The 20058-nt window shown below is 39.1% G+C and overlaps 2 protein-coding genes across 6 annotated transcripts in view; both read right to left on the bottom strand.

Moving 5' to 3' along the window:
• Positions 1-2373, bottom strand: part of LOC140944168 (uncharacterized) — a 70486-nt gene extending 68113 nt beyond the window's left edge. For 2 of the 5 annotated variants that reach the window (XM_073393293.1, XM_073393292.1), the window contains exon 1: positions 2236-2373. The gene's annotated coding sequence lies outside the window, so the exon portion shown is untranslated. Of the gene's footprint in view, positions 1-1156; positions 1277-2235 lie in introns of those variants that run through there. The other 3 variants (XM_073393295.1, XM_073393297.1, XM_073393294.1) reach the window with 3 other exon arrangements.
• Positions 2374-4324: 1951 nt separating this feature from the next.
• The window catches only part of LOC140944371 (uncharacterized), a 46688-nt gene continuing 30954 nt past the window's right edge, over positions 4325-20058 (bottom strand). Inside the window, exons 9-19 of the mRNA XM_073393527.1 lie at positions 19278-19451; positions 17835-18000; positions 17469-17704; positions 16830-17055; positions 15197-15441; positions 12864-13002; positions 10495-12464; positions 9929-9965; positions 7526-7768; positions 7172-7252; positions 4325-4763 (exon numbers count right to left, since the gene is read on the bottom strand). Coding sequence (XP_073249628.1) covers positions 4573-4763; positions 7172-7252; positions 7526-7768; positions 9929-9965; positions 10495-12464; positions 12864-13002; positions 15197-15441; positions 16830-17055; positions 17469-17704; positions 17835-18000; positions 19278-19451 — 3708 coding nt within the window. The 3' untranslated portion in view covers positions 4325-4572. The remainder of the gene's footprint in view (positions 4764-7171; positions 7253-7525; positions 7769-9928; positions 9966-10494; positions 12465-12863; positions 13003-15196; positions 15442-16829; positions 17056-17468; positions 17705-17834; positions 18001-19277; positions 19452-20058) is intronic.

The following is a 20058-nucleotide window of genomic DNA, read 5'->3' as shown; positions in this document are numbered from 1 at the left end:
TTTGTACATCCTGGTCGTAAATCGTCCATTTGCAAAACAGCGAGTGGACTATAAAATCCCTTTAAATTGTGACAAATGTTTCACCATAATTCTCTGTAAATTGACCCAACTAGGAGATCATAAATCTTTGTAAATTGATCAATCAAACGGGCACAAACAAACAAACGGGTTATTTTAATGTTCTTAATATCTGTAAATTGACACATAGGGGGTATCATAACTCCTTGCTTATTGCCACAAACGGGGAACCATACAATCTCCGTAAATGAGCCCAAAAGAGGCACTATAAGATAGCTGTAAATTGACAAAAACAGGCCATTATCAGTCTGGATTTGGCCGCTAAGAATTAGAAACGATCAGTCGTCTGCAAATGTTGTATATCCAAATCGAAGATTCAATCAACACAAACAAGGCATTAAGACCCAATATTCGGATTTAAACTAAGAAGTGGGGAATCAGGAACTTAAAATACTATTGAAATGCGAGTTAGTAAAATATGTACACGGCCGCTGCCGTTTTACCACGCAAAATTAATAATACTGTGAATGATCTAATAGAAACCCACTCTCAACAAATAAACCCCGCTTTTCTAATAAACGCCCCCCTTATGCATTTGAGCGTGTATTAGACGCTCCTCTCCAATAAACGCCCCTTGTCTTATAGACACTCCCCATGATCATCACATCAAAATGCTAGGAATTAGCAAAAAGGAGAAAAACCATGCTATTTATTCAGTTTCTTTTCTGAATAGCAAGAGTTTGCGCATTGCATCTTCTTCAATGTCAATTCAAAATAACGATTCTGATATCGAACGTTGAGGTTTATAAAAACACATTGATCTAAACGGCGTAGTGGACTATGGTCCGGCTGCTATTTAGATACTGTGGTGATATACTTTGTATTCGAAGAATAGTTTTGTGGAGTTTGGTATTAGAGTAAAAGCCTCTCCCTTTTAAATGCTCCTGCTTTGGCTCCGAAAATTAGATAGACGCCCCGGGCGTCTAATAGATCATTTACTACCTATTTTTTTTTTTTGACTGAGTAGGAAATATCACTGTAGAAGGTTGCAACCAAACAAAAACGAATTGAATGAATAAAGAGCTGCGTGTGATAAAACCTCGAAATTCTCATTAACTAAGAACATTTCGTAACTTACCAACTTCGACCAAACTGAAGCAAATTTGCTCTGCCAAACAAAGAGGAGTTCACTGTTGTGAGATGCACGGACTGCTAACTCAATGAACGTCAGAGAAAATCTTAACCAGCAATATACTATGGGATGGCATGATCACTGACTTGATCAGACAGTGATCCCATCTCGGACAGTTTCAAATTTCTCGTTTGTAAAAGTGAGATTACTAATTCTTTTTCGAAAGAAGAAGTAAGTGAAACAGAGGTTGTAAAATAAAACTGTCTTGAATAAAATACCGTAATATAATAATTTTGATGGATCATGATCCGAGTGATCTCAAATCACTAATCCTAACCCGAATCATCCCAAAGGAACGCCCCCATAAATTATCTCCAAACTGCAATTGATCCTTACTCAGGGAGAATAGCGAGAGAGAAAATGATACGCCTACTTGCATAGACACTCTAGCTAATCATTGTTCAAGGACAATCCCACGTAAGCTTTAGGTAAAACCAGAGGGACAAGACATTCGGGACCGCATCGCATTTCCGAATATCTGCGAGTTAGTGACAAATGGGGCACCAAAAAATAATAAGATACCAGTCTCTAAATGTTGTATCCGCCAAATTAAGGATCGGATGTCGGAGAAGGCAAAACCAAAAAAACTGGATTTCATAAAAGTGCGTAATCATAAACTTCAACGGGAGACGTTTAAAACAGAAAATGTTACTAAAGCAACAAAAATTTTCCACGGGCAGGAGAACGGTTTGCTTTCATATTTTGTTTCTGTTTCATCTATTTATTTTTTTTCCAAAAAAACAGAAGTGATTGGAAATACTGTAAGTCTACAATGTCAAAAGACTACCCATTCACCATCAACTAAATCGATACAATTATGCAGCGCAAGTTCTCATTTCTGGGGACATTTAGAAAGTATCCAAATCGTAAGTGTTCAACCTTTTGATGTGACAGAGTGAATAATGCACCTGTAGAAGGATGTATCAAAAATAAGTTGAATAGATTTTTTTTTGGAATAAGGAGCTAAGTGAGTGCTGAATGTGATAACCCGAAATTCTTATAAAGTAGAACAATTTTTAACTTACCAACTTCTAACGAACTGAAAAATTTGCGCTGCCAAAAAGAAGAGTTCTGGACTACACAAACGTTCCCTGCTGTGGGATCCACGTACTGCCTACAAAATGAACGGTATAGGGAAACCATCAATATGCTACGCGATAGCATGATCGTTAAGCCATATGCGGTTGATTAGACGGTGATCTTATCACTCAGTTTCAAATTTCTGGCTCTCTAAACGGAGATCCTTTTTCCCAAAATGACCGAAGTAAGTGAAACTGGGGGCGTTAAACAAAACTGGTATAATTAAAAATAAAGATCGTTTGTAAACTTCGAATGAATAGAAACTAATTTGTCCTGCCAAAAAGAAAAGTTGTCGACTTCACAAAAGTTCACTGCTGCGGTATCAAACGAACTACAAATACAACAAGTGAACACCCACTGGCAAATTGAAACCATATACAGACAAGTACAAGTCCAGAATTTTACAGACCTGCTGCTTCAACCTGTTTTGATACAAAATATTTGTGTATCCGTTTCACATTTTAGTTGCCTTATTCTTTGGGTCAAAAGAAATTAGAATTCTGACAACACAGTGGAGGATCAAGCCCTTCAGATAAGGGGGGGGGGGGGGGGGAGGGTGCCCAGTCATCCAGATCCTGAGATAAGGGGAGGGGTGGTCTCCAAAAATTTTTTTCTCAGTTTGCCTCAGTTCGGTCTAAAAATAAGGGGGGGGGGGGGGGGTGGGCCCACCGGGCCCCTCCCCTAGATCCGCCACTGCAACAGTATAAAAAGCAAAGACATACCGGCTTTTAGACTTTAACAAAATCTGCTTAGAATGTTTGTACATCCTGGTCGTAGATCTTTTATTTGCAAAATTAACAACTCGTGGGTTAAAAAATCCCTGTAAATTGTGACAAATGGGTCACCATAATTATCTGTAAATTGACCCAAACGGCAAATCATAAATCTTTGTAAACTGATCAATTAAATGGGCACAAACAACCAACCGCCAATTCTAATGTCCTTAATATCTGTAAATTGACATATAGGGGATATCCGAGAACTCCTTGCTTATTGCCACAAAGGGGGCACCATAAAGTCTCTGTAAATGAACCCCACAAAAGAAAGCGGCACCATGGCTGTACTGTGCACTGCCGAAAAAAGGTGATTATCAGCCTGATCAGTTGGCCGTGATTAAAAAAGATCCAACTTAAAGATCTAACTTTTGTGCATGTATTGTTTACCGCTACATGCACATTCTCCAAGTATGAATTGATCCGTTATTGCTTAGTCCCTCTTAAGAGATCATGTTCTCTTGTCCCTGTACAGCGTCTTCAGTCCCAGGCCTTTTACCATGTGACCCGAAGTGCATAGACCGCACGTAAAAATGAGTCCTAGGGACTAGGCAAGACCCTTCAATTAAACCGTGTTTTTAAAGGTTCTCCCTCTGATTCTGCTAAGATCATTTCAAGTGTATGTATTAAAACAATTACTCTTCTAAATTTAGGCCATAGTGGTTTTATTCTTTACCACTATAACCTTTATTTTAAGAAGGTGACACCAATTACTATGAAAAGTGTACTCCCTAGTGGCCCTCTAAAAACAAAATTGATAATAATAAAATTACAACAATCATGATAAAAAGCCTATTTACAAATAGTGATTATAATAAAAGATCTTAAAAATTCTAGAGATTTAAAATATTCAGAGATGTTAAAAACGGAAGTGAATGCACTGGTAAAAAAGGGAATCCAATCTACAATGATATTAAAAAAGCACGGATTTTTTAAAAATCAGAATAACTTTTTAACTTTAAAATTGTCCACCGTATAGTTTGAGGCGGCGTTATTAGTCAGTGTCTTCATTAAGCTAAAGGAGGTAAATTCCATTCTGATCTGAAAATGCCACTATTCATTGCTGTCTAAAGCCCACGCCACTTTTTTATTTCGATAATATACGTGGAATTCTTCCTACAATCCAAAAAAATGTCCCATGCACAAGAGTATCATACTCAAAGAGGGTCAAGGGGTAATAGACCTATTCGGCTACCTCAAAGTTGTACCCAATTCAAACCCTTTGGGAATAAAACGTTTTGTTTCAGCAATTTCCACATCATTTAAATGTGAATGCCACATTATGATGCAAATACAATACACAAAGAATCTTAACACCGGGAGATTTGAATTGGGTACAACATTGAGTTAGCCGAATAGGTCTATGGGATTTGAGCGAAGAAAAGGAGGACTAATGCGCAATTTCAACCTCTCTTCACAAACAGTTCATTTAAAAGTACATGAAATGGCGTAATGTCCGTAATATATGTTCTTAATCAAGAGAAATATTTTGGACATGTCCTATTTTCGTTACAATAGATCGGCCACTACAGGTAGGTCAGAGTCGCATAAAACGTCGTAAAGTTCCCCTACAGACAGGTAACGCTGATTTGCGATGTAACCAATCAAAGCTTCAGCTGGGTTCAGTGTGCGTCTATCAAGAAAACGAATTTCTTGTGGAGTTAAACGCAGTTTCTCAGCAACAATCTTCCAGTGGTCTCCTGCAACATAAGAAAAGGGAAAAGGAAAATTACCCTAACTTTTTTTCACTCCCCGCCCCAATTAATCTCTTCTCCTTTTTAACGATTAATTTGCATAATTTGACTCTTTCGCTCATTGCGCGTGGCTCTGAGGATAGCCTGCGTAGTATGGCGGTTTTGTCGAGAGTACTATTGAGCGGCGAAGCCTCAAAACTCGCGGTTTCCCTACTCTCGCCCGCCTTTATCACCGCAGGCTACTCTGAGGAAAGAAAGACGACCGTTCGCGGTCTACCCTAAAATGCGTGTGATGAACATACTTTAGAAGGTGTCTCCATTTTGTACGGGAAAAGTGGATATGGCCTTAATTGCCTTTTACCCTCCCTAAGTTCTGATTTACCCAATGGCTCAGTACTTTTAATATAAAGCAAGCATTGTGCATAAAGAACAATGTGTTTTTAATTATAATGTGCATGGAGTGTGGCTCGGTTTCGTTAATATAAAGCAAGCATTGTGCGTAAAGAACAATGTGTCTTATAATGTGCATGGAGTGTGGCTAAAAGTTACTAGAAAGAACAGGCATGGTGGACATAACTAATAACAGAAGCCCTGTCCACACGTACCCGTATTCATTGGAAAACGCAACCTTTTTTCTCCGTTTTTTAAAAAAATCGGGTCCACTCGTAGCGTTTTCGCCCGTCCACACGTATACGCATTCTCGACCCCAGTGCTTACGGGTTTGAAACTCTGCGCCGGTGTAGCCAAAATCTGGTTCTTTGGGCCTCACAGCGCATGCTCTTTTATTCCAAAAAAAACGTTTTTCTTCTTTTATATCTACTTCATCGCGAAAGTTTTATGCTGCTTCGGAATTAGAACTGAAGAAATTAACGGAGTCCTTGAAGACTTTTCAGGTATCCAAGGCTCTTGTGGTAGCTGCTGAGAAAATACCGTTAAAAGTTCGCAGATTTGAGACTTGAAATTTGCATATGCTTGACAGTTGATTAAATATTTGCGTGGACTACTTCACGAAGCGGTAAGTGAAACCTGAATGGCTTGTTAAGATAAACATATGGAAATTCCAATAAAACTTTCCAAAATAAGAATTTAAGGTCCTTTTATTTATGTTTGTTCATGAATATTAAACGCTCTCGTAAAGCTACTTTGAGATGCGATATCGTGGGAACAGAACACAACTATAAATATCTAGTCGCATTATAAACGCGTCGCGTCACGTCACGATTTACTTTTTCTGTTCACTTTTCCCTTGCAAGTCTGTTTTTGGGCAATTCACGACGTGAAGCTAAAGTTTTTATTCATACTCGGCTCCTTCGTGTGAATACGATGACGTGGCAGTCGAAGAAAAGTCAGTAATGTGTCATGGTTCTTAAATTTTAGCTGGCAAAGATGTCGGTGTATTTTTTATTATTATTATTTTTCACATTCAAATCTTTTTCTTGGTCAATTTTCGATATGTAGCTAAGGTATTTTATTTGAAAATTGGGGAATTCAGTTATTCTGCCTAATTATTTGAGCCAATGTTGTTTTGTAATCGCTGAAATCAAGAATCGGCCGGGCGTGTTTTAATACTTCAACATTTCTAGGGAAAAACCCGCTCACACGCCAGACACGCCACACGTTCACCCGCGCTCTTGCAAACTTGAATGGACCAATAAGAAACACGTTTATTGTTTTTTGCTGAAACCAATCAGAGACAATCTTGTTCCAGGGTTCCCCAGAGCTCTTCCTCCCTGGCCTTCAGGCGCAGAAGAGCTGTGGGGTCGAGATTAGACGCATACGATGAATCGATTTAAAAACGATAACTTACCCGACTGCGCATGCTTGACGCGTACGTGTTCGCTATTATGAGCCCGCGAAATGATAAATCGACGCCATCTTTGAATTTCTTTGGTGTGGGTATATATTGTTGTGACGTTCTTTAAAGTCGCAGAAACAGTTAAAATGTCAAAATAAGGGCAAAAACAAAGACAAACTAAAGGGAGATCCAACCTTCCGCCTCTTGACACCGGTAGCTAAAGTAACCTGATAAAGTTCTGCTGCCTCCTAGAATAATCAGCTTGAAGAATTCACAAAGGTAAATTTGCTTGAAAACAAGCAATTAGGTTAGAAATAAGCCCAATTATAAAAGACAAGAAAGGGAAGGGCCCTTCCGCCACCTTTAATAAGTTTCTAATATTGTGCGGAGTGGATTGGAACTGATAATTTGTCCTCAGCTTTTACGAAAAGTTCCGTTTTCGTTTGTCCACACGAACACGGGAAAACAGCGTTTTCAAAAAGTTCCACTCTGGAGAGAGTTTTCGAAAAGTTCCGTTTTCATTGATTGTTTTCATCGGATTCGTGTGGACGGAAGCCATATCCGTAAAGAAAAAGTTGCGTTTTTTCTGGACAGGGCCTGAAAGCTTTTTCAATCATACCACATGATAAAGCGATGGTCAACTCCTTTTCCAAGGAGATAGGAATTCTTCGCACATCAAGATTTTCACGTAACAAAGGACCTAGAAAAAATTTGATAAACAAGTTAGAACATTTCGGTCTATCCATAGTTTGAAAGTATATGGACAGATACATATACAAACTCATCCCAGCGCAAGTAATTGCAGAACCTACAAGTTAATATATTGACTTCACATAACTTGAAGGCGGAAGACAAAACAACAACTATAAAAACTGTAAAAAAAAAATCGATACAACAGCAAAGCCTGAGGATGCATTTAAATGCACTCGCGTTCCGAGAGCCATGTATAAATTATTAAAACTGATAAACCCACCCGTTGTTCCAGGCGGTGTCATTTCTCTTAGATGAATGATGACATCATCCCTATTTGAAAGCTTAGCTTCCCTTGCGAAACAGCGAATCAGTTGTCTAGTGTGGCAATCTGCCTGTTCAAAAGAGGACTGGTCCAATTGCAAATTTTCTTTCAACTGACAAATAACTTCCTCCGAATCACAAGATCCGGGCGTAAGGGCTTTCAAGACATCATCAGGGATAGTTATCGCCTTCTCCACATGTTCTACGAAATAAAATGGAGCACGGTTAGAGGTGTTCCAATTGTCGTACCCTATAGCCGAGGCGCAGCATCAAAGCTGAGTGACTTTATGCTCCCGAGATTTATTTTGGCGTGTATTAAGCACCCACACCGACAAGAGCAAGAAACTGACGGTCTTAAAAGTCGTGGGACGCTAAACACCTGATCTCGTTAGTGAATTGGACGACGAAAGCTAGTCAGAATCCAACCTCAGTGTGTACTTTTTTCGGATCAAAACAATACATTTTTGATAACCGTCATGTAACCGAGCTAATCACTTACAATTAACACTACAGAGTATTTGAATTCCATGAACAAAATAAGGTCTGGGGTTCTAACTCTTCGAAGGAAAAAACGAAAACGAACCCCTACCCTGGACGCATAAAGTAGACTTGAATCCTCTGAAAAGTAGTATAATTTAAGACTAATGGGCTGATGGTCGGATGATAAGTTTAATGGATAGTATTTTACCTAAATTTGCTTTTTAATACTTGTAATCAACAGACTAGACTATGTCATACTAAATTTTATTGTGTGTGAATAAACCCTAGTTGCCCCAAAGCCTCTTTCTCAAAACGAGTGCAAGAACGAAAATTCACTATGAACATATTGTTTCTATTCTCGTGCATATTCACACTCATTACTATTCATCCAGAAATCCCCCGGCTAGTTCTCCAAAATATAACTTCAATAGGACAGGCTATCGCACGGTTCTTATGCCTGTCACCAATAGAGAGGAGAAGTGTCACATCACATTCCATAGTAGATAACCTTTCTTGAAAGAGACGGCCATTTGCATTATTTTTATTTTATTTATTTTATTTTATTTGCCACACAATAATTACAAAAAAATATAGGAAAAGAAGAAAAAAAGACGTGGCGAGGAGACCTAACAGAAACTATAGGAGCTAATGAGAGGTTAGGCCTCCTCGAGCTATGAGCTAGAGCTGTTTCACATCAACTGAAGAAAAGAAGGCGAAAAGTCGAAGATGGAAAGATTTATGAACTGTTTTCATACTTACTCAATAATTTAATCTTCATTTTTTTCTTAAAAGAGGAGAGGGATTGAGGGTTGATGACCTTGTTGTCAAGTGAATTAAAAAACTTAGGCCCTTGAAAAAAGGGCGAGAACTTATTCATGATTGTACGACAATACGGTAGACGGTAGGCCTGGGAATTTCTTGTATTGTAAGAGTGGAATTGATTGCTTTGAGAGAAATTGTTATTAAACTTTGGAGGTAAGAATGAATTTTTGCAAGAATACATAAATTGGCCCAGTTGAAACAAATGGATATCATTAAAGTTTAGTATACCGAGGTCCTTAAGGATGGGTTCAGTATGAGCATTGTTCAAAATGTGATTTATTAATAATTCTTATAATGCGCTTTTGCAGGATAACAAGGCGGCGGAGATTGGTTTTATAGATATTGACGATATTGCAGTAGTAAAAATAAGGATAAATTAAGGAATAGTAGAGCATACGTAAAGACGATTTAGGAAGAAAGAAGCTGCATCTAGATATTATACCGATTGACTTCGCAACTTTACTTGCAACGTGTGATATTTCCGACTTCCAATTTAGGTTTTCATCCAAAATTACGCCTAAAAAATTTGTCTCCTTTACTTCAACAATATTTTAATTATCTATACTTATTTGAATATTACAAATTGAACGCTTTTGTCTTGGTTTAAAGACCATAAATTTAGTCTTTTTAAGATTTAGAGAAAGCATTGTCGAAAGATAGAAGGAAAGTGTGGGCTAACGTTTTGTTCCTGAGTGCAATGATGCACAGGAGTCATGCATGTCAATTTTTTAGTCTCTTCTGCCATATATTTGCGAAACCACGGTTTGCTGAGAACCAGAAATTTTGCTACGAACGTGAAGTACAGACTTTTCCTCTTGATTCTTCAGATGTCTGCGATTTTCAGGGATAAAAGAACGTGAGATAACAGTTAGTCTACAAGATAAAGAGTGTATCATATTCATCAATGTTTAGAACGATGAGATTATCTGTTTGAAAAACTTGCTCATGTCCATCTTACATTTATTTTTTCCTAAATAAAACGCTTAACACAGGCAGTAAAGGTGAATAGAGGATATGCAATTCTTTTGTATTGCTTCAACAATTACTTGCTCAAGCTTACCTTCATTACCCGCAAAAAGCCTTTCATCAACTTCGAGCTGTGAGAAAATAGATGTGAGAGTCGTTAACTAAAGGAACAATAGTTAAATAGTCTGGCCATGGGTCGGGGTGCATTTATTGGACACTTTGATCCTCCATGTTTTTAAGAATTTGAAAGCTCTAAGAATAAACCCTACATGGATTGTAACACAAAATGTTTGTCAACGACTACGCCGGCGTGGCTGTTCACTTACAGCAGTGAATTTAAGATTGTACGAAATGACCACCTGTTTTGGATTCCTCATCTTGAATGTATTGTGCAAAATCAGTAATGAAATCTAGTGTTAGTTATCTAATGTTATAAACCCATACAAGAAGTTGTAGCGTCGGTTTTAGTCAAAAAACTTGTACATGTTGGTTGCCTTGAAAAAAAAAAATGCATGGTCTAAGTTAGCGAGGGCACGTTCCGCCCCAGGCGGGGTGGATAGGTTGGAAGCTGTTATGGGTAACCTTAGTCCTTAGGGTGTTCCAAAATTCTTAAGTCACCAGTTGACATTTTCATCGTAACAATATCTTACAACATCTTACCAGTTGTTCTTCAAAGGGAAGCCAAGGTGCAAACTGCATGACCGGAACTCTGGGATTTTTAGTTAACGCAGATTCTGTACAAAAGACGTCTTGCTTGGAACGGTACAACTCGGTAAGGGACCAGAAGTGCAGGCATTGCTCTTCTTCGCAACCTTCTTTCTGATGTGTTCGACAGTAGGCCACCGATCCTCGCTTGCAGCAAACTGGACATAAAACACTCATTTCATATTTCATATTCTTTAACCAACAAAACTCGTTACGCATGCACTCAAGCGTCAAACCCAATTGCTTTCTCACAACAGCGCAACAGTTAATCCCAGTGGTGTCTTGGTGACAATGTAGAGATGATGACATATTTGATGACGCATCCTCAGCCAATTCTAGGTTGTGACTTCCTCTGTGCATTACAATCTCAACCGTTGACGAGTTGCAAATCAAAATAACGGAGTAGTCATCTTCAGTGGTGAAAAACCTGGCAAAGCCATTGAACAAATGAGGGTTATCATCCCTCCACAATTTGTCTTTGCCCCACTGAAATAACTGCAGTACTAGCCGCGGGAAAAGCCCTGCAGGGACTAGACCACTCTCGAATTTGATAAACAAAGAAGGAAACTTTGCAGAGGCAGCCAACTCAGTGATCTGCTTCGGTGGGGGCGACTTTAACATTGAAGGGACTAGGTAGCTCTTGCTGCTTGTTGTATCACATGGCCAGGAGCACAACAGGCAAAATTTCTCCATGATTTCAATAAGAGTGGCACATGTTTCTTTCTCGTTAAACAAAGGACCCCAAACATGTGCTAGGAGATCTTCATCCAGAATTCCTTCCCTCTCAAGCTTAAGCCATGAATCCAAGAATTTCTTTTCATCAGCATCATATGGCTTGACAGTGATCACCTTTTTAAAAACGTCAATTAGCCACTGGGGATTTAATATTATGATTTTTTTCAGCTCGGCAGTGTCATCAAAATGGATTAAGCACCTTAGGTCATGCAGGTAGTTCATCAAGGTCGTGAACTCGTTCTCTTCGTTGACTTTGCCGACCTCCGAGGCGATATCTTTTGCCGCTTCCAGGGAAATGCATTTATATCCCTTTTTCTTCACAGCTTGAAGCGCCTTCTCAAATCTCAACCACTTCAATGGAATGGTCGCCTTGATGTGCGGAAGTTCTTTAGCCTTTTCAAGTACTTTCTGTCGCAAGCGTGCGACTTCTGGGCAGTCAGAGGATTTGACCCTCAGACTTGTGTTATCTACAAAGAATACATCACACAAATGGTCACCATAAGGTTTTTTCTTCAGATAACCAAAAATTATACGACATAATTTTCTAGGGTCTTGACCGCCGAATGTTTTATCAGCATGCGTGCATACCAGGAAAACAGCAGGAAGTTTCTTTGGCAACACATCTGATGAGCAGCATTCTTCGTCGCTACAAGTTAACGAGGCCACAGACGTCATCCAGAAGTTGAGATAATCTATATTAGTTTTCAGATTTGCGCTCTCTGGTATTGCTTCGTATACACCTTGTTTCTCCAAAGGCTCAGCCTTGCCATATGGATCTAAGCTTAGGTCATACACCAAGCAGTAAATTGCTTGTGATGTCAGAAACAGTGGGTGTGTATTATAAAAAACTGACTGTCCCGAAAAATCCCAAAAATTAGAACACACGTCTAAATCGCCAGTCACAGCTGCTACTTCTTCGAACTCAGAAGTTTGGTCCTCGCTGCTCTTTTCTGTTACCCAAGGCTCTGTGGTCACTTTAAAATAGGAAGGATCCACTTCTATGCCAATGGTGCTATCTTCTCGTGGGTTATAGCATATCCCCATTAGTGACTTCATTAAACTGGTCTTTCCTGCTCGGTGTTGTCCAATGAGCATCAATGGAAACCTTCTGTCAGACGTTTTTCCATGCGTGAGAGCCTTTTTATAAGCTTCCACGGCGGACGAACCCCGCGCAAGAATCTCTGGAGGTACTATAATGTAAGAGCAAATGTTTCACAACCTCAGTTTTCTAGTCCATGGGTGTTGCTTCCGAAGATTTGACAAGATAAAAAGTTAAAGTAAGGGGGAAAACAACGTTGTATTTCTCAACTCACTGATAAGGTTTTTAACTTAACCTGACCATCCTCTGGTGTCATAAACTTTCGGTCACAAACTCACACCTATATTTCAAATTAATACACGTCTTTGCACATTCAACGAGAATCTAAAATAATATGATGAAAATTAAAATTAAGTGTCAACGCCAAAAACAACAAAACAAAAATTGAGTGAGGCTGACCACTTAAAACAAAAGCAAAGTTCAGCCTGTAGAATCAGTAAACAATTCTAAAGAAAAGAAACAATGATCAAAATAATAAAACTTTCCTTACCCTTGTCATGAAACAAGAAGGCTTGTGCTTCCTTTAGAAATTCTAGAAACTCAGGCAGCTTCTCAGTTATGGCCTCTGGTTCCCATAATCCGCTGCTAAGTAAAGTGTCCCACTCTTTGTAGCGCACATGGACGTCAGTCTATTAAACGGCAAAATGGAAAGAGAGTAGTTCAGGTAAAAGCTTTACATCTAAATCTTACCATAAGGTGAGTGAAGATAATATCAAATGGTCAATGCACAAATGCATTTTGTTCAAGATTGTCTACCTATTACTGTCCACAGTGACCCAATCGCTTGATATTAACCAAGGTAAAGTTTTTGTACTGGGCCGACAAATGTCTCAATTATTGACACGGACGGATATATGCTCTCGAGGAACGACACTTTTCGACAGCATAGAGCCTTTAGTAAAGCGAAAGTGGCGATATCTTGGTGGTTCTGAAACCTTAAAAAGGTGACTTTTCAGTTACCAAAAAGTTTTTTTATCTGCTCCGGCGAAGACATTTAGTATCCTAGCAATACGTAACAACCTATCTGTTACGTAACCTGACATTTACATCGCTGATGAAGTTCGAGCGAACCCAAGGAAATATTGATTTTCCTTCAAAGTGCTGCTCTGACCTTTGAAATTTGTATTCTATTGAAAAGTCAGCCACCCTTCAGGACCGTCCGCGCGCGGATCGCTGTAGCGTTAGTTGTTTTTATAAAAACCCCTATAAACCATATATTTTTTAAAAGCTTAATAATTCCAGATTATGGATTTGAACTAACAAAAACGATTTACTTAAATGTGTTTCGAATTTGGAACGCTTTGTGTAAAAGTACACGTCTCTATAAATCATGTTCCACTCACGCCGGAAATAAACGGAAGAAAACAAATTAACACCGCATTCGCTTCTCAACACGTTCCACTAAAAAACCGTGTCTCAAATTTTTGACAAGTGGGTTTGTTTTTCTTTTATTAGCAAATGAAGTTGGGGAAGGCAATTAATCAACACCACCTGTGGAAAAAAGTTCTAGCTTTAAAATGAAAAGGAGTATTAAAATCCGCAGACACAGTTTGGTAGAAGAGATATAAGGCATCACTCTTGCCAAATTTTAGCCAAATTGATTGAAAGGCTGCCGACTTGGAGTTCAAAACGTGCGAGTCGATCGGCAAAATTTGCGTTCGGAGATAAAATAGAAAATACATTTTTGGCGGCATCCTACCTGGAATGAGATTATAACACCTAAATGTTTATTCTGATTGATATCAGAGAGGGATCAATTTTCTCTAACAGTAGGACAGGTAACATGTAACAGGAACAAACTTTCGCGGCAAGCAGCGGGAAATAATTATTTTGCTTCCAGTCAGTTCAATTACACCGCGTGTGGACAAAAGACAAAATTTGTTGAGGTAAGTGAACGTACATGTATAGTAATCGTTTAATTTACAAACAACAATCCGATTTTCATGTGACAATAAAAATATATTGTGTTTATTTCTTGAAATGTTGGTTAGGTTGGTAAAGATGCCGAAAACCAGTGCGAAATCAACACGAACGAAAGCGAAAAGCAAACGAAAGGCGACAGCAGACCCCGCAGAAACTGCAAGTGAAGTTCCAGTTGTCGATATCAAGGAAACAATGATGTCTGAAATGAGAGATGTTGGGTAAGGATGAAGTAGATTGCGTAGTAGTTATCTGGTTATACCATCGATAGACCAGAAACAAGGCAAAATCTTTCGAAAGTCAAAGCATGATCACAAAATGGCTTACGAACCGCATGGTATCAACATAATTAATTCTTCCTTTCAGTTACGATGGGAGTCATTTTGCCATGTCTCTAGAAGCAAGCGTGGAAAATAAAATGAAGCGAGGGAAACCGCCACGCAGAAACCGCTATTTACACTACTGTAACTGGGCACACGCACTGTTGGTATGTATCGTGCTCGTTTGAGAAGCTTGATCGTTTGTTGTTCTAATTGAGGTCACGTGTTGCAAGCAAGACAGGTCTATTGGACGCCCTGTAGTCAATTTCAAATTCACTCACTATCCGCTTATACATCTGTACGGCAGAAATCCATGTTTCTGTGTCGGAAATTTCAAGGAAAGGCGATTTTTCTAGTATCATCGTAAAATTGCTTTATATAATGAGTTGCATTGGTACTTTTTTGGGATAAAAAATACTGGTTGGGATCTTATGGGTGGCAAATCCTTCCATGCATGGGTCTCAGTAGCACAATAACTTTGGTAGGTTTTACCATTTTTAAAAAATTCAGCTATGGGTTGAAATATAAGCAATTCCCGGTAGGGTATTTTTGTTGAGAATTCCTAAAGAGAATGCATGCTGACCGTTTCTCTGATGACTTTATTTCCTATGCTCCACGTGTGTTCTTTAGAAAGGATAATGCTAAAGCCTGTACTAGCAGTATACTCTGTTCGTTTAGAACGACGCCAATGTATAAAATGAAATTCGTCTCCCTTGGGAAGATGCAGTCCCATCGGCTCTTCATCCGTCAATGTTAACTCAGACAGGTAGGTCAATAGAGCATCTTGGATGTTTTCGTCTGGTGCATAGTCCAGGTCCTGAGAGCTATCTGTGAATAGAGAATACTGCATTAAGGATCTTGAAAGGATGATCTGATGACCCTCTTCACAGCAATTCCTATTGAGAACAAACCTCCATAAAAAACGTGGCCTGGTGTGAACTATAAAACGAAAGATAAATAGGAAATGGGTTAATGAAAAATTACTACCGGTAAGAAAATTATGCGGAGCGTTCGCCCAAGATTGCAAAACTTTACAACGGCCTCTCGTCGACTGCAGTAAAACTTATAATGCTCCAGCTTATAAAGGTGAACACCATTACGAGCGAAAAAGCTCTGCTTCGTATTTCAAAAGCCTCTCTGACCGCAAAAAATGATAAAGTTTAGTTGCTCCTGAACATCTTAAGGTATTTCGTAAGGGTGCAAACACGCATTTAATTATGTCGGCGGTGTCTGGCATACACGTAAACAAATCTGCGGCAGATTGTAGTTGTTGTACAAAAAAGTCGCATATAAGCGCCGCGCGTGGGTGGAGCACCGTAGTTAAGGAAATGTGCTAATCTACCCATTCGAGAAAATCTGGTAATCACGTGACCGTAGACTGAGCGAGCGAGTGACCGTCCGTCCGCAACACAGGCATACCAATCTAAAATAACTCAATCAACAGGTATGACAACCCAAATGCAACTCAAGGTTGTATTTGGAAGGAAATCACACGACCGCCCGGAAATTTAGAAAGAAAAAACAACAACAAAGTCGCGTCTTTTTCGGCGTTATTTTTTATGTTTACAATAAGGTGGATAACAGAGAAAGAGCTACAGCGAGTTATTGAAAACAAAGGAGACGAATTTCGTAGGAAGAAAAACATGGAAATTCAAGGCGGCGATGAGAAAATGAGAAATGCTAGCGGCCAGCAAGGTGAAAATGAGCGGCAGTGAAAAATAAAAGCGAAGATGAACACAGGAAACAAAATATTGGGTAAGCATATACGACAATTCCTCCATAAAAAAAATGTGTAACTAGGAAGTTTGACGTTTTAGTCGTACAAAACAGAGCCTTGTAGTCCTGCAAAACAACGGCAAGGGATAGACCAAAAAGCGTGCTGCACGTGCAAATTTGTTTTTTGCTAATTAGAAGAAAAAGTGTGTTGCACATGTAATTTTTTTTTTCGTTAATTAGATCTATTAGTCTTGAAGCCATTTTCATTATACCTTGACATAACGTCTCACTCTGCTTCTGTTTGCAAATTGTCATTTCAATTACATCACCATCTTCTTTAACAATGTTCATAAAACAGTTAATAGACACCAAAGTGTCTCCAAAGTTCTACAGAAAACAAACCCCCTTTTTAATGCCGCCTTACAGTGTCATTTTCAAGAGTTTGGTATCGCCGCATTATTTTTTCTTCGAGTTTAGTCTAACACCTCTACACCGCTTACTTATCCTACCTCTTCGTCCCTGAATGTGGAACCTGCAGTCAAATTCACAGCCTGGAAACAAGATGTCTGCTTTTAAGTACTTCAGAGACGTGAGAACTAGCCATCCCCGACATCTTGACCGTGTATCTTCATCTTTGAAGTGTATCTCTCCCAAAATGTTCTTCACATCAAAAGGAATCGGTATGTCTTCCAGCCTTTGCTTGGAGTTCTCGTTTGCAACCCATACCTACGTTAAAAAAATGGATTATGTTGTGAAATCTGACATATGAACATTGATCATTCCCGAAATAGTGCCTAGTACATAACCTGCTTCAAATAAACACTCTTTTTGTGGTTCAGTGTTTATGTTAAATGAAGAGTCGGGCGTCGGGTAGTGAAAAGTTTTACTATTTACCTCATTAAATATCATGGGCGCTCTCTCTGATCTTTTTACGTATCTTTGAATATACCCCATAGTAAATTTATCTGGGGAAAGTGCAGTTATTACTTTTGTGGGTGGGCAGGTTCTTAGGATCAGTTTTGTGAGGTATTTGTTTCTTAAAATACACGTGGAGGTTTGTGTATTTATTCATAAAAAAAAAAACATTTACTTACCAATTATTAGACACAGACCTCAGGATTGTGAGCACGCGGACTTACCTTGCATCTCAGCAAGAGAGAATTCAGTTGATACCAACATGGTGTCAGAAATGTTAAATCATATCTTGAAACATAACCTGTCTCCTCAGGACAGGTTTCCTTGTACTGTGTTCTTAATGCTCTTTCATTTGGCGTAACCCCTTCCAAGTTAAAAGCTAGCTTCCAGTGTTTATTGTTACGGTAGTTTATCTTTTCTGTGGCCTCTCTAATGCTCCACCGTCCATCCCGAACATCCTCTGAAGGAAAAATGATAAAAAGCGGTCTATGGATTGCTGTTAACAACCAACAATCACAAGCCCATACATAACACTTCATAAAGTAATGAATTTAGCTGATAATTTATAGTAAAACTGAAAGAAACACTACCTCGATCCGGAACTTTAATTGTAACCTTTCCAAAGTGACACCACATGTCGGCCTTTGGCATCAACTCTTCAGCCATTTCCTGTTTAACCTTACGTAGAGATACCAAGACGTCCTTCATTAGTTGTTCTTTATAGCTTGGATGACCAGCTTCAGAAGTGCATGGTTCCTAAGCGAGAGAAAGGAAGTAAGGTGTTTGCCTTGCTTATTAGGGAGTTTAAGATACGGAGACCACGGACTACGAACTACGGCTGGACGAGCGTTGTCCTTTGTTTGTAGCAATGGGTTGAGTCGTGCAAATATAGAACATTAAGATTACACGATAGACAGTAGACTACAAGAGAAGAGGCGGAGAGGGAAACAACACGCAAAGATCTTCTTGTTTTCATCACAGTTCACAAAAATGCAAGTCAGTTTTGCATGTGATCTTATCCTTAGAACAATAAACAAATTCTTCCATACTTGAAGGAAGCGATTACGTCGGGTGAAACTGGTGAACAAAGTTTTAGTTACACAGGTTTTATTTTTTTCGCCCATGAATACTTATGTCAAATATTAAAGAAATAGACAGAAATAGTAATAGCTCATTTATTAGATTTAGAAGATGGACTTCTCCCACTACTGATCTGATGTAGTTTGAAGTATTGAAATGCCGAGTTTCGATTGTCTCGAAGATGTTTACATCATTTTCATTCAGCAAAAGCGATACAAAAACTCGCATAAACAAAGGTCACACAAGTAGAAAGACACACTAATCAGTTCGAGCAAACATTGAAACTTTTCAAGTGTGAACTAGAAAGTAAGTTACCTGCATGATTTCTCTTCTCCTCGGCCGTCAATCTGAATTCTCCGTACAAACAGCTAAGCTTATTTAAATATGAGCTTAGCTAGATAAAAATGTAGTCACAACAGTGGATTAAAAGCGTAAATATGAGCAGAATTAGACACAACTTACATATTTCGCTTCCCTCTCACTTAAAGCAGGTGAATTGAAAACTTTTTTAAGAAAAGACGAGATTCTTGAATTACCGAAACGGCAAAATACGACCAAAATGTTCTCTGAGTCCCGACCACGCGAAACAGCTCAACAACTCACCGTAGCCGCAGGATTACGTGGGAAAAATGAACAGTCACGTGGTTTTGATCATGCACAGTAGCATGTTTAAGCGTAGTCGTTAGTCCGTAGTCGCCGTATCTAAACTCCCCATTTTTTAGCTTCACTACGCAAACGCTTGGTGGAAAGCTTAAAAAACATGACGTCAACCAAACAGCATCCAAGATGACATCGCCTTCGAGTTTACTATGCAAAACTGGTAAAAATTTCAAATCTGCATGCTAAAACTTGAAAAGAATATTCATAAACAATAACTGTCAGTCCAAAGAAAGAATTGGGAGAGGCAACCAATGAATGGAGAACAGAGGAAATTAATCACTTGTATGACACACCTGTGGTTCACATTGTTCGGCTGGTTTCAGTCGGTATTGTACGAGCGGTCCGGTTGGATGGCCATTTTTCAGCACCTGCTCCAGTTTCAGTTTTGGTACCTTGAGATTATAGTCATCGATCCAGCAACTGGCTTTCGTGTTTTGTCGTCCAACACCTCTCACTCTTGCAAAAGCCTTCAACATAAGCCAAAACACATACTGTAAAGAAGAGCCCAAGATTGAGATAACAAAAGCCTCTGGCCACTCTTAGATAGAAGTAAATTTCTGCATGCCCCCTTCCCGATTCTGTTTCCCAGGCATCTCGTCATGAAAAGGTTCAAAGCGTATGACCTATAAGTAGCTTATTCCAGGCATTCAGACAGAAACGAGGACGGCGCAAATAGAAGCGTAGTAGGAAAATAAAGCGAGGATACTCCCCTGAAGAAACTTGAAAAATTGGATTGTCCAAGGTTGAATTTCGCGTGTTTCCTTTCCCCTCTCCTCGCCATTTTGCGCCACTCTCCACTGTGTCTGAATGCCTGCTCGAGGTATTAGGGGGTTTCGTAGGCACGCTTGAGGCAGCATTTTGTGTATTCTGAAGGCATTCATATCTTACATCAGACAGTAGAACCCGGTCGATACATCCACATTTGTGGTCGTGTTAACGAGAAAGCGTCCTATCATGATGTGAGTGTTTGGTGAAATATTTTTTAGTTTTTGAGATTTAAGGTTCTGTCTTTAAAAAAAGTAAAAAAGGGCTCGTCGTTAAGACCCCTACGTTTACTCCTGATTTACTCAAAAG

Source organism: Porites lutea, chromosome 7 (genome assembly GCF_958299795.1).
Source record: "Porites lutea chromosome 7, jaPorLute2.1, whole genome shotgun sequence".
Classification (NCBI taxonomy): Eukaryota; Metazoa; Cnidaria; class Anthozoa; order Scleractinia; family Poritidae; genus Porites; species Porites lutea.
The sequence above is the reverse complement of the archived record's forward strand: the minus strand, read 5'-3'. Positions and strand labels throughout refer to the sequence as shown.